Genomic DNA, 13,446 nt, shown 5'->3' with positions numbered 1-13,446 from the left:
ACAGTACATTATACAAAAAATTCAGACTAAACATTTACAAAATTGGAACAGACAATCAAATAAACAAAATAAAATAAATAAAGCAAAAACATTAAGTCAGAGTTCTAAACAGGAATCAAGATATGCATGTTTTGGTACACACCATGCTTGTTTGGTTTTAACATATTTCAAGGCTTTCTTAAAGTTAATTATCTCATTCATGAACACGCAGCTCAGTCAGTGCGACGTAACTCCAGTAGGTGGCGGTAATGCACAAAAAGTTGTTTGCCAACCGCCATAAAACATTAGAAGGAGAAGAAGAAGACATAACTTCCTGCTGCGCAAAGGATTGTGGGGAAGTTTGCCTGGTGCAGCATGCATCGATGCATACTCCGAAATAGGAGCTGATGTAGTACAACATCCTGGTACTCTTGGCATACTGCATCTGACATACTATGTATTGGGACATACTAAATCTGTTTTTGCCTACTAAATAGTATGGAAGTATGGGTATTGGAACGGGGCCCTGGTCATATCTGTTAGCATTGCCTGAAGCCTGGTCATATCTGTTGGCATCGCCTGCCAAAGCCTTGAATCCATTTTGTGACGGCGCGGAGGAGAAAAGGCTGTGCTTGTTTTTGGTGCTCCGGCGGCAGACGGTCCGCAGCGATGGAGCCCACACCATGTCTGTTGCTGTGCCAGATAGATCTTTGCAGGCCTTTCTCTCCAAAGTTAATCTAAAACAAGGACTCCCCTCAGGTCCCTGAAGGCAACATGGACGCATTCATCATGAAGACGTGATTGTAGGGACTTTGTAGCGTGGATCTTTGTCTTCATTGGATGCATCAGTGTTTTAGGAGATGGCACTACACTGAAGGAAAGTGAGGGGTTGGACACACATAGTCATAGCGCCACCTACTGGCAACACAAAAAGCGGTTTATCTGGAGAACCGTTCATCTGATCGACTTCAAACTTGGCGGGTGCACTGCTGGGAAGCAATGCCCTATTGTTGTTCCACACTTACCCAGTACAACTGCAATGTTGTTGCTAATCTAAATTGACGCACTACATGATTGTTTGCCTGACTGATTTTTAACATAACTTAAAGAGTAACTAAACCAAAATCTGTGGTGAAGCCTGACACCTAATGGTGAAAAGTAGGGTACTGAACTGTCCTTCTGCCATTGGCTGATCGTTGGTGCTAGCAAAAGTCACCACCTGTTGTACTCTACAGAACAGTAATTCTCAACCTTTGTCATATCAAGGACCACTAATTTAGTCCACATTAGCGCCACAGACGCCCCCCCATTTGATGAGGTTTTGTTTCTCGGACCCGATATCTGATGAGAATGTTTTTATTGTTAGATATGTTGTTCAGAGTTCCATGACTGTCTCTATTGTAGGTCGAGAGCTAACAGAGAAACGATGACCAAAAACATGCAGTCTTTTATCATCTCTAATTGTGTTAACTTCTTGTAAATCAAATAATTGTGAATTTGAACAATTCATCAATTTGCTGGGGACCCCCTAGAACCCCCTCAAGGACCCCTGCTAGTCCCCAGACCCCATGTGTAGAAGGTGATATTGATATGATCACCTGCAGGCTCCAAAGACCACGTTTGGGTTTGGGGTTTAGTCACTGTTTAAAAGCACAAGTCAAATAAAAGATGCATGGTTGACTTCAGAAGACAGTAGGTGAAGCTCAGATGCCTGTTGTTTTTAGAATGCTTGTCTCTTTTATGCACTGTACGGCGACCTTGGCTGTTTTGAAAGGCGTCTCCAAATAAAATAGTATTATTATTATTAGTATTATTATTTTTTTTATATATTTTTTTCATATTTTAAATTTGTATAGAACACAAAAAAGACAAAACAGACAAAGAAAGGAAAAACAAAACAAAAAACAAAACAAAAAAATATAATCAACATTACAAAGTGGTGCCGCCAGCCACTTAAGGTGCTTATGTTCTTGTAAACGATATACTTGGGATCTCACTCAAGGGGTCTATGGGAAGCCAGCCGGGTGAGTCACCCGTCACCCCTAGCCTCGTTGAGGTAGACCAAAAACGGGTCCCAGATAGTCACACACTTTCTAAGTGTATTGGTTCTCAGGAACCTAAGTCTCTCCATGCGTATAACAGAGGTCATGTCCGTCAACCACAATTGGAAAGAGGGTGGAGAGGGAGATTTCCATTCCTTCAGAATTTGTTTTTTGGCAACAGTTGTCCCCAGTGTCAGAGACTGTTGCACAGCTGTAGGAAAGTTCAGAGAGGACTCTGAGCAGCCGAAGATGGCGAGTTCTGCCTCCGGCTGAAGGGCCACCCCGTAGGCCTTAGAGTACCAGTCAAATATTCTGGCCCAGAATCCCGTCAGTGAAGGGCAGAACAGTATTATTATTATTAGAAGCAGTTTTGGGGAGTTGCTTTATCATAAATATGGCAACAAGATCACAGACAGAATACATCCATAAATATGAGACCGAGTGATGCAGGATTAAGTCGTCTACCAGGAGGTAGGTTAACACGTTAATCCTCCCTGTCTTTCATTTACAATCCAACGCTACTGTATATCAGAGCCAGGGGCGGACTTAGTATTTTGGGGGCCCGGGGCAAAGGGGAGCATGGCTACCCCCCCAAATCCATAATTTCTTAACCCATCCTTTCTATATATAAACCTGGATAGCTTGCTTTTTAAATTCTTCCTCGTCTACTGATGCAGTGGAAAATGAGTTTAAAGTCAAGTTGCAAAATGTCACTAGCAGCCAACTGTGACATTGACTGAGCAGGGGGTGACCATGTCTCAAGACTGACATCATCTATTGTAACAAAATGAGGGGTGTTTTTCCCAATAATAAATTGATTAAACTCAAGTTTACATTTGTTCTGTTTTCTGAGTTTCGGGGTCCTTTCATCATTCTCAATGTCTGTGTGGTTTCCAAGTGACTGGTACACAATTGGGTGACTGATAGAAATGAATGATTCCCCATTGGTTTGGTTTTAAAGGAACACTCCGCCCATTTTCAACCAGCTTTGTATCATTAGAACATCAGTAGTATATCAGAAAACTGTAAACTGTTTTGAAGTCTGTCATTTAATTTTACAGTTATTGAGTGTTAAAGTGTGGACCAGTGACATCACTGGTCCACACTAACTCAAATTAATAACTCATTAACTCAAATCAGATGAGTGATGAATAGTTTGACAGTTATTGAGAGTTGATTTGAGTTAATGAGTTATAAATTTGAGTTAGTGTGGACCAGTGATGTCACTGGTCCACACTTTAACACTCAATAACTGTCAAATTAAATGACAGACTTCAAAACCATTTACAGTTTTCTGATATACTGCTGATGTTCTAATGATACAAAGCTGGTTGAAAATGGGCAGAGTGTTCCTTTAATGATTGCGAGACTTTTCATCAACGGGCATAATAACTGCTTTGTGTCAAAATGCGATCAATTTGAGAATAATTAATAATTAATAATACTAATAATAATAATTAGTAATACTTACTCATCGTCTGGTGTTAGCTGCACTGGTTCATTGGTAAACTGGGTGTCAAAGTTTTCGAGGCCGTAGTCGTCGGTGATTTGAGGTTTGAAGGGCGGAGTCACCAGCTTCTTCTCCAGCTGTGGGGGGGAAAACACACACACACACACACACACACACCACTGCACTTTACTCCACAGATCTATGGAGCGTCACACTATAGAGAGGCAAAGTGACCGCCTACTTCCTGCTTCAGCACTGTACCAGAGATTTTCATCCGCAATTTATTTTCCCATAGACATTTGGTAAAATGCTTATAAAAAAGAGTTTTACTGGTTCAAACCAAACGGTACAGATATATTTAGAAACAGGAGAGATCCCATAACATTTCACTCGGGCCAACATTGCTACGTCCTGCCGGTGAAGCTCCCTGCCGTCAGGCGCAAAGAAGCGGCTGGCAACTGCACATGTATCGGAGAGGAAGCATGGTGCTAGTCTACGGCTCTCCCCAGATCGGCAGAGGGGGAAGCGACTGGGGCAGCAGGGGGAATTGGCCAAGTACAATTGTGGAGAAAATGGGGGGGGGGAGGGGGGATCTGATTTCTTTTTAAATATATACAGTATATATACTGATGCACCTCTCATTAAAAGTTTAAATAAGGTAGTAGGCTATATCGTTAATTGGAATTAATGTCATTAACAAACACAATAAAGAATCTGATTAACTTTATTTAATTGTGCTTATTTGATGTTTGGTGACTGTTTTGATTGATTTGTGAATGTTGGTGTTGGGTGAATGTTTTGATTTGCTCTAATTGATGACAGAAAACAATTACTGTTGGCGTTTTTCTCTTGTTTGTGTTTCTCTCTGTGTATTTAAACTCTTGATTGTCAGGTATTAAATACAAGTGAAATGGGGGATAGTCGAGTCGAGTCTTCATTTGTGCTTCACTAGTAGTGCCCCAGTTGACTTGCGAGGTCCAAGCACTGCAGCACTGATCTCCACGCTCACGTCCGGTGTATCACCATGTAAAGGATGAGTGTCTCTACATTGTTCAGTGGTAATGTGGAATTGACAGAGAGAGGGAGAACAAGAGAGAGCGGAGTAGAGAGGGGCGAGGCTGCCAGTGACTCAGCCAGGAGAGTTTTTGTCTAGTTTGTTTCCATGGTTTCACATCAGTCCTCATCCATTCCTGTTCAAATGTCCTCTGAGGAGGTTTTGAGAAGAGTATGATGATGTCAGGGGGGGGGGGGGGGGGGACAGGTACAGAGGAAGAGTATGATGTCGGGGGGGGCAGGTACAGAGGAAGAGTATGATGTCGGGGGGGGCAGGTACAGAGGAAGAGTATGATGTCGGGGGGGGGGGGGGGGGGGCAGGTACAGAGGAAGAGTATGATGTCAGGGGGGGAACAGGTACAGGATTTAGGTAGATATGTATCAAATAAAAATAGTTGTATTGGCAGATGCAAAAACAAATGTAGGGTAACTTAAAATAGCTGATATTCACCATCTTTAAATTTGACAATTTCCATGCCAAAGAATAAACCATGATCCAGGGTGGAAAAGCCACTGAAACACTAAACCCCTCCTCCCCCCATTGAGGTGAGAGTACTGTAATAATAACAATAACACACATGCATACTTCAGGTTAAATGCTTCCTATAGACAAACAGTTTGATCAATTCTACAATCAAAACAAAAGTCACCAATCAAAGTCTCAACAGTGTGTGAATTTACCACTTTCTATCTCGTCCTCTTTAAAAACCCTCAAAGCTTTTCAGTCACACCGTCTGTTTGTTAGTTGCGTGTGTGTGTGTGTGCATGCGTGCGTGCGTGCGTGTGCGTGTGTGTGTGTGCTTCCTGGTTCTCCTGCTGGTTTTGCAGCACCTTCTCTGGATCATTAGTGTTATTGGTTCAAAGCGCTTTGTGGGAAGAACTTCAAACAAACAACACAGAACAACTCTCTGACTCGCGCTCCTCTCCTTCTATCCCCTCTTTCTTCTCGCTCTCCCCGTCAAATTGGCCTCGACTCTACCTTCCCCCAATCTCTCTCTCTCCCTCTTCCTCTCCAAGCGTCTGCCTACGCCCCTCTGTTGTTCCCCCTCTTCCTCTCCGGCGTCTACCTACGCCCCTCTGTCGCCCGTCTCCCCCATCCTCCTCTCTCTCATCTCTCTCTCTCTCTCTTTGTCTCTCTCCTTTCTCCGTCTCGCTTATTGTCGATGCTTTCATCTTTTCCGCTCTCTCTCTTTCCCCACTCCGCTGTCTCTGCTGTGTTTTCAGGGGAGGCTGATCTTCTGTGTGGTGGTAATGAAGCACGATGAGGGCCAGGAACATGAACCCTCATCCACACAAACGCGCATACGCATACGCATACGTACACACACACGCGCGCACACGCACACACACACACACGCACAAACACAGACAAACACACACACACACACACACACACACACACACACACACAGGAAGTGGCCCTGAGGCCAGAGGGCTACATGAAAGAGGAGAGTGAGAGCCAGGGCTGCACGGGAGAGCCGAGGGTCCACAGATCACAGCACTTGTCAGAGTGTGTGTGTGTGTGTGTGTGTGTGTGTGTGCGTGCGTGCGTGCGTGCGTGTGTGTGTGTGTGTGCGTGCGTGCGTGCGTGTGTGTGTGTGTGTGTGCGTGTGTGTGTGTGTGTGACGTGTGTGTGTCCGTGCGTGTGTGTGTGTGTGTGTGTGTGGATGGGATCGGGGGTCATGGACTGTGTAAAAATATGGAGGTAGCCACCGTTAACGTCGCCCATTGGTTTCTGGTAGTGTCCTCTAGTAAGAGAGTGGCGTCAGCGGAGGACCAAAATGCAAGAATCATTAGCCAATGAACAGCCAGGAATGGGTCTCGCGCTACTTTTGCATGCTAAAATAAAGCTGATAATGTACAATTTGATTCATTTCAAGGGATGAAAAACCCTTTCAAAGTACAACACTGTCTATTTTGATGCAACTCGACAGTGCTGCTTTTTTTACTGAAGAGTTCCACTTTCTACTTCCTGGAAAAAAACTGGTCCATTGGAGTGAATGGAGATGTCGGAACTCTTCTATTATACGGCTCTGGTTTCTGGACTCTCGTTTTGAAGCCTCGAGATTCGCATAGCGACCGTCGCCATCTTGGTTTTCTTCAGATTCAGATCAACTTATATTGCCACAGAAAGTAATCAGATTACATAGGAGGAATTTGACTTAGTGCAAGTATACAGCCTAGCTGTGAAATCAATAGACAAAAATCATACAGGAAGAAAGACAATCACAAAAAATGTGTAAGGTGCAGTCCAAATGACTTTCGATGGGGGGGGGGGGGGGTGTGGGTCAGAGTACCTACTCGTGGGAGCATTCGGGCCTCGTTTAAGAGGCGGATAGCAGTTGGGAAGAAGCTCTTCTTGTGATGAGAGGTTTTGGTTCTGAGAGACCTCAGTCTCCTGTCAAAGGGGGAGGAGCCTCAAAGAGTTTATGGCCGAGGTGGGAGGGGTCGGCCATGATTTTGAGAGAGCGCTTCAGCGTCGTGGCCGTGTGCAGGTTCTGGAGGGATGGCAGGCTGCAGCACTGCAGATGATTGGACAGCGGCGTACCAGATGGACTCAACCATGACTTCTTTCTTGGATTCTAGGAGCCAGAAGTGGCCATTTTCAGAGCCGCAGCACCGCCTGCTATTGTTCCGCGCGATCGCTGGACAGGCGACATGTCAATCACACCCCAAAACATAGTCTGTTTTATCGTCCATCTTACTCTACATGGGACCATAATTTACAACATGAGCATCACGCTGTGTTGAGGAAGACTTGAAACTAGCGATTGAGACCATCAACTCATTAGGAAAGTGGTTACTGAGGTCATAAATCAAGTCATTTTTCCATTAACTTCTATACAATTGAACGTTTTAGAGCCACAGACAAATTCAGATTCAGAATAGTTTTGTACACTGTCTTCAATATACTTGAAAAAGGTCTTGTACCGAAACGTGTATTAAATTTTCCAATTTTGAGCAAGTGAAGACAGTGTGCGGGTGTCCATTATTTTTAAGTGATTCTACTCCACCTACGCACCTGCCACAAGACTTCTCAGGTGTGCAAGAGACTTTGGTTGAGATTCAGAATAGTGAAATTAGACCAAATCCGTTTTTTGAACCAGTCGGTAAACACGTTTATTTTTGCTGTAATGTCAGGCGTTTTAACATTGATGTGAATGGGGAATGATGCACTTTTGCAGCCAGACTCAAGTGGCCATTCGAGGAACTGCAGCTTTTGGTACTTCCGTGTGGGCCTCATTTTTCAGTACCTGAGGTTGGCGCTTGGATGTGACTCATCGCCACAGCAGCATGATCTGCTGATCTGAGGCAGCTGCCCATGTGACTGGCGACTAATTACAGCCAATCAGCAGATGAGGAGACATGCAACACACACACACACACACACACACACACACACACACACACACACACACACACACACACACACACACACACACACACACACACACACACAGCACTTAATTACACACTTTAAGTGCTACTTCAGTTTCTCCCTTGATCTCATCTATCGTCATCATCTACAACTATCAGGGCGGGTCTCCATCAGTACAAGGAGATGAACATTAGAAAAGCTGTTTAGAATTTTGGATGGGAAATTAATTCCCTTACACTTTCTGTCAGAGCCAGTCAGACTGTCTTCACCAGTGTTTTAGTCCAATCAGAGTCCTGGACTCATTTTCAGGTCGTGTGACTCGAATTGGGACTCAAGCACCGATGACTTGGACTTGGAGGATTCATGAATTGGCTACAGGCGGGGCTTTGGTGCGACGCCAGCGAGAGCGAGCTTGTGATAAGACGCGATAGACAGATAGTTCGTCCAATCACCTGCCAGTTTTTTTTTTTTTTAAGTGCATGCCCTTTCAAACAGTGGTTATGTGAAAATAAACCATCTGGCAGTGTCGGGTTAATGATTCCCGGCAAAGGTAAGAGACCGGATGCACCGATGTTGAACATGAGTATCTTGGTCTCCTGTCTAAATATTATATGGAGAAGGGGCGGGAAACTATAGACAGTGAATTGCAGTTGTACTCAATGTCTTCTCCACGCTCGTCGGCGTGACAGCTCTCTGGCAGCGAAGAACTGCGCATTTGGAGAGGCGATAAAAGAGCACGGCAGGTAAATGATATTCAAAAGGTGTCACCTCTTCAGAGAGCGGGCGCGGCGCGTGGCGCTCCCTCAGGAGCTGTCTGATGAATATTAATACATGGTAGCGACAGCAGCAGGCGTGCCAGCCTGTCAGGTCTGGAGACAGGTTCCCGGGTTTGAGGGCAGGGGAGCGTCACTCCTCCAACCTCTCCAACAGCTTTGTCAACGTGGTTTTCCCAGCGCATGTGGCGCGCTAACACGGGTGCTCAGGATGCCTCTACGCTTTGATATCTTTCGCCCCGGCGTGCCTTTGGTGTGCACTTCACAGGCAGGCAGCACTCATTAATACACCCTCACAATTGTTTTTCTGCCCCCCTTTTATAGTCCCCCCCCCCCCCACTCCACCTGCCACCCCCCCTAATTGTCCCATGAGGGACACTGTACTGTGGAAATGAGGATGAGGAAATTGCTTTACTTGATTCATCTTAAACTAACATCAGTGCTAACATCTGATTAAGTAGCATACTAATGGGATCCCTATAATAAGAATGCAAATGTGTGTGTGTGTGTGTGTGTGTGTGTGTGTGTGTGTGTGTGTGTGTGTGTGTGTGTGCGTGTGTGTGTGTGTGTGTGTGTGTGTGTGTGTGTGTGTGTGTGTGTGCGTGCGTGTGTGTGTGTGTATGTGTAGAAATTGTGTTGGGCCACAGCTATGCCACTTTACGTGGGTGTCCCAACGGAGACAGATTTTCTTTTTTATTATTAGGTAATTAGGGCCAACTAAATGGCCAATAAAAATGTCTAATTAGTGGCCAAAATGCCTCAACACCGGTTCAGCACCATGGAGAGCTCCAGAATGGAGGAGCCCACAGGTGGGCGCAGTTGGAATGTGTTGGGAGTAGTTAGAGAATTTTAGCAAAATGCTTGGACCATCTGTGAAAAAATTTACTACCAATAGCTTTCTTCACCAATGTGTTCTTATAGGTGTCTAGAATCACCTCTCAATTAGTGCAAACCCAAATCCTCGTGGAAAATCCTGGTTGATTATACACTGTGCTTTACATAACAATAACCAATATACCAATATCATGTGGTCAGGGAGACATTTTTACTCAAAAATAATGTTTGGAATGGATTCAGCACCCCTGAAAACCCCTAGTTAGACACCCCACAAGTTCATTTTAGACTTTTTAGAATTTTTATCATATTTTTCACCCAAGCCCTCGGGGCACCTTAACTTTGATTGGCTCTCCAGGATTTTCCACGAGGATTTGGGTTTGCACTAATTGAGAGGTGATTCTAGACACCTATAAGAACACATTGGTGAAGAAAGCGATTGGTAGTAAATTTTTTCACAGATGGTCCAAGCATTTTGCTAAAATTCTCTAACTAGAGGTGGACTATGAAAGAGAACATTGAGCTCTGTTGACTTATCCAGGATAAAGGTTACAACCAAGACAGTAGCACTTTATTTGTTTGATGATTTAAGTAATGATTCTGGTGAGGAGAGGCTAAAGTATAAGCTATGGTGCAGCAAGTAGCCTACTGAACAGTGTTATTCTGCGGACCCCAGGAAGAGTAGCTGCTACCATGTGACAACTAATGGGGATCTTAATAAACAATAAACTCTGACTTAAAATCACACTAGTCAACTTTGCACATTTGCACCTCCAAATCACAGTGAGAGGTAAGAGAGGAGTGTTTAAGTCTTCCTGATGTTTGTCAAACATCATTGTGTTCTATGGTTGATTGTTGATCATTTAGACCTAGTCCTTTGAGACATGAAGCTTAGCCTAAGTTCAGACAGGAAGACTGTCTACGCTTCTCATTCACTCCTCTCCCTCCCCTGCTCCTCTCAGCTGATTAGGGGTGTTATCGCTTTTGCTAAACCAATCAGAGCTAGCCACACACTTCCCATCCAGCCAACCACGCCTTAGCTGTCAACGTCAAAAGCCGTTCTCCTCTCGTGTGCTGACGTGCTGTTATTTCGGTGCGATTGCTGCGACCCTCCTCCACCCCATTCACCTCCAGTCCATCACTTCCATGCCCAGGTGTGAGACTTCCAGAAGCCCTCTCCTCTTCTCATCCATCCAGATCTCAGAGTTCTCTCCTCACCACCACCAGAATCTACACTCCATATCCTATTCCACTCTTGGTTTCACCACCCCCTTCATACCATGTCATCACAATGGAGTCTAATTGCCAAAAGACTTTTCACATTATAACCATTCATTCTTCACGGCAGAATGAGTCTCTCCTGATTGAAATACAAAACATGAACTTGAACTACCAATCCGGCCGGTCTGCGATGCTTTATGAAAGGAAAAAGATCTAACATTGGCGAGTCCAGCTTTCAAAATTAGAGGGAGCAATAATGAAGACGATCGTAAAATGTGTCACAGATCAAAATGGTTTAGAAGTGAAGTAAAGCCTTGTACAGGTTTCACAAAAGCTCTTATTTGGAGGTATTCTTCCGCATCAGAAGGATTATTTTAAGGTCTTTCTTTTAGGGGCCCCTCTCTCTCGCTCCCCCACAACACTCACTGGTTTCCGCTTGGCTCCAGAAGCGTGTGTTGTTGGTGTGCTTTTTGGGTGGAGCTTTGTGAAAAGACACCGAGATTCATTTAGCCTAAGTGCAGAGAGAGGAGGCAGAGGAGGAAGAGCTGGAGGAGAGCTGGGCTGATGCTACGAGTGATGGTAAATGGTAAATGGCCTGCATTTATATAGCGCTTTTATCCAAAGCACTTTACAATCAGTAGGTACATTCACCCATTCACACACCGATGGCGGCAGGTTACCACGCAGGGTGCTGGCACACCATCGGGAGCAATTCGGGGGTTCAGTATCTTCCCCAAGGACACTTCGACATGCAGAGGAGGAGCCGGGAATCGAACCACCGACCTCTTTTATCCAAAGCGATTAGTGGACGACCCGCTCTACCTCCTGAGCTACAGCCGCCCCCAATGGTGCAGTAGAGCCTGGCATTTTGATCCGATTCAACACAAGTATTCATTCAAGTATTCAAGGTAATGAATACTTGAATACTACTAGGTAAGACCCCCTAAAGTCATAAATCAGTTATTCTTCTTGTTCCTTCAGTTAGATGTCTGAGCTTCACTGTGCAGAATGATGTCTGTGCAGAGTTTCACACTAGAAGCTGTTTTCACACTCGTCTGCTGAAAGTGGAAACTTCTCTGAGATCACTGAAAGAGGCTGTTTTCAACAAGCAAGATTCGTGACATCACGAATCCTGGAGCCAATCACTGTCCAGTATTCAGCAGTTAAAGCCCCAACACATTCTCACCCCCAACTCGTCATGTACTGCAGATCGGTCAGGAACCCTTCTTGTCGTCACTTTGTCAGGAGTGAGAATGTGTTGAAAGCCTGTGTGTTGTATGCTGTGATTGGCTAGTTAGGTTCTAGATAACCCTGATTGGTTGCTTTGGATTTTTAATGCGCCAGAAGGAGGGGAAGTCATTTTAAGGATTTTAACAATATATTTTAACCTTTTTTTGTGGGAAAACCCATCAGACACAACTTGGTATTCAAAGTAGAGTATTTTATACATCTTGAAACATGACTTTAGGGGGTCTTTAAAGATTTTAAATATCGATATACAAAACATCAGCTATTAGCAGCTTTGATTAAAAAATGCTGGCATTGGCATCATCAGCCTCGAGGACTTCACAAGTCCAATAGATTAGTCCTGGCCTATCATGACTCACACACCCAGCATGTGTGCTTCAGTGGCAGTGCTCGGTGTGCGCTCTAATGTGGAACGGACCACGAGGACTGGATGTCAGTCTAGACTAGACTGACATCCAACTAGACTGTCTAGTTCAGAGGTTTTTCAGCCAAGGAGCGCTTACAAGATAGAAAATATACCGGGGACCCCCTCATTCTGATTTGTGATTTTGGGCTGAGCTTAATTGTTTCCACGGTAACGTGCTTGACTTTTAAATTGATAGGTTTGTTAGATTAGAATGTAATCCATGAACCATTTTAGATTTAAAGCATATAATATTTTCGTTAATAAAAAATAAAAAAACTTTTTTATTTTCCTGAAAACCTTTCGCGGACCTCCTGGCAAACTGCCACGGACCCCTGGGGGTCCCCGGACCCCCATTTGAGAACCACTGGTCTAGTTGACCAACAGGCCTTACTGTATGTCCACGCCCCATTAGACTCATTCCTGATAGCCATTCATTCTTATTGTCTGTTGCATACAAAACATGGAGAAAGTAATGGAGCACATTTATTGCAGATCATAAGTGCATCCCCCTTGAATTATTTACGCTAATGATAAAACATAACAAAGTCTGCGATGTTAAGAAGGACCAGCCAACACTTACATGTCCCAACAACTCCAATGCTGTAAAAATCATAGGGTTGTTCTACTCAAATATGACGAGAGAATATTTTTCGATTTTGTTTTATTTTACACTATAATTCAGTTAAATAAATTTCCTTTTTAAAATGTATAAATCCTCCGGGTCCACCAACAACTTTTTACTACTAAAAGATCAGTCTTCTCAGGTTGAGATAATGCTAACACTGCTATCACTCAACAACACAGTGTATGCTAAAAAGTATTAGCATGCTTGACACAGTTGGATAGTGAGTATATCTTCAAACCCGGAGAACTTTACAACGAAAGGTCTTAACAGCACCAGTGGAAAATGTCAGCAGAGTGTATAAACGTGTATACGGGGGGGGTAGGCTATACAGTAGAGCACAGAGACTTCATTAGCTTGGCATGGAAGCCCCTTAATATTGTATGGCCTCTATCCCCCTTTCATGTTGCTTTCAAATAGCTGTGTACGTCACAGCCTC

At 44.2% G+C, this 13,446-nt stretch overlaps 1 protein-coding gene across 1 annotated transcript in view; it reads right to left on the bottom strand.

The window, feature by feature from the left end:
- The window catches only part of prkcz (protein kinase C, zeta), a gene marked incomplete at both ends in the record, with an annotated part of 175,600 nt that overhangs the window by 6,749 nt on the left and 155,405 nt on the right, over positions 1-13,446 (bottom strand). The window contains one exon of the mRNA XM_083656393.1: positions 3,493-3,608. Coding sequence (XP_083512519.1) covers positions 3,493-3,608 — 116 coding nt within the window. The remainder of the gene's footprint in view (positions 1-3,492; positions 3,609-13,446) is intronic.

This window comes from Poromitra crassiceps, assembly GCF_964638095.1.
Source record: "Poromitra crassiceps genome assembly, chromosome: 20".
Lineage (NCBI taxonomy): Eukaryota > Metazoa > Chordata > Actinopteri > Beryciformes > Melamphaidae > Poromitra > Poromitra crassiceps.
The sequence above is the reverse complement of the archived record's forward strand: the minus strand, read 5'-3'. Positions and strand labels throughout refer to the sequence as shown.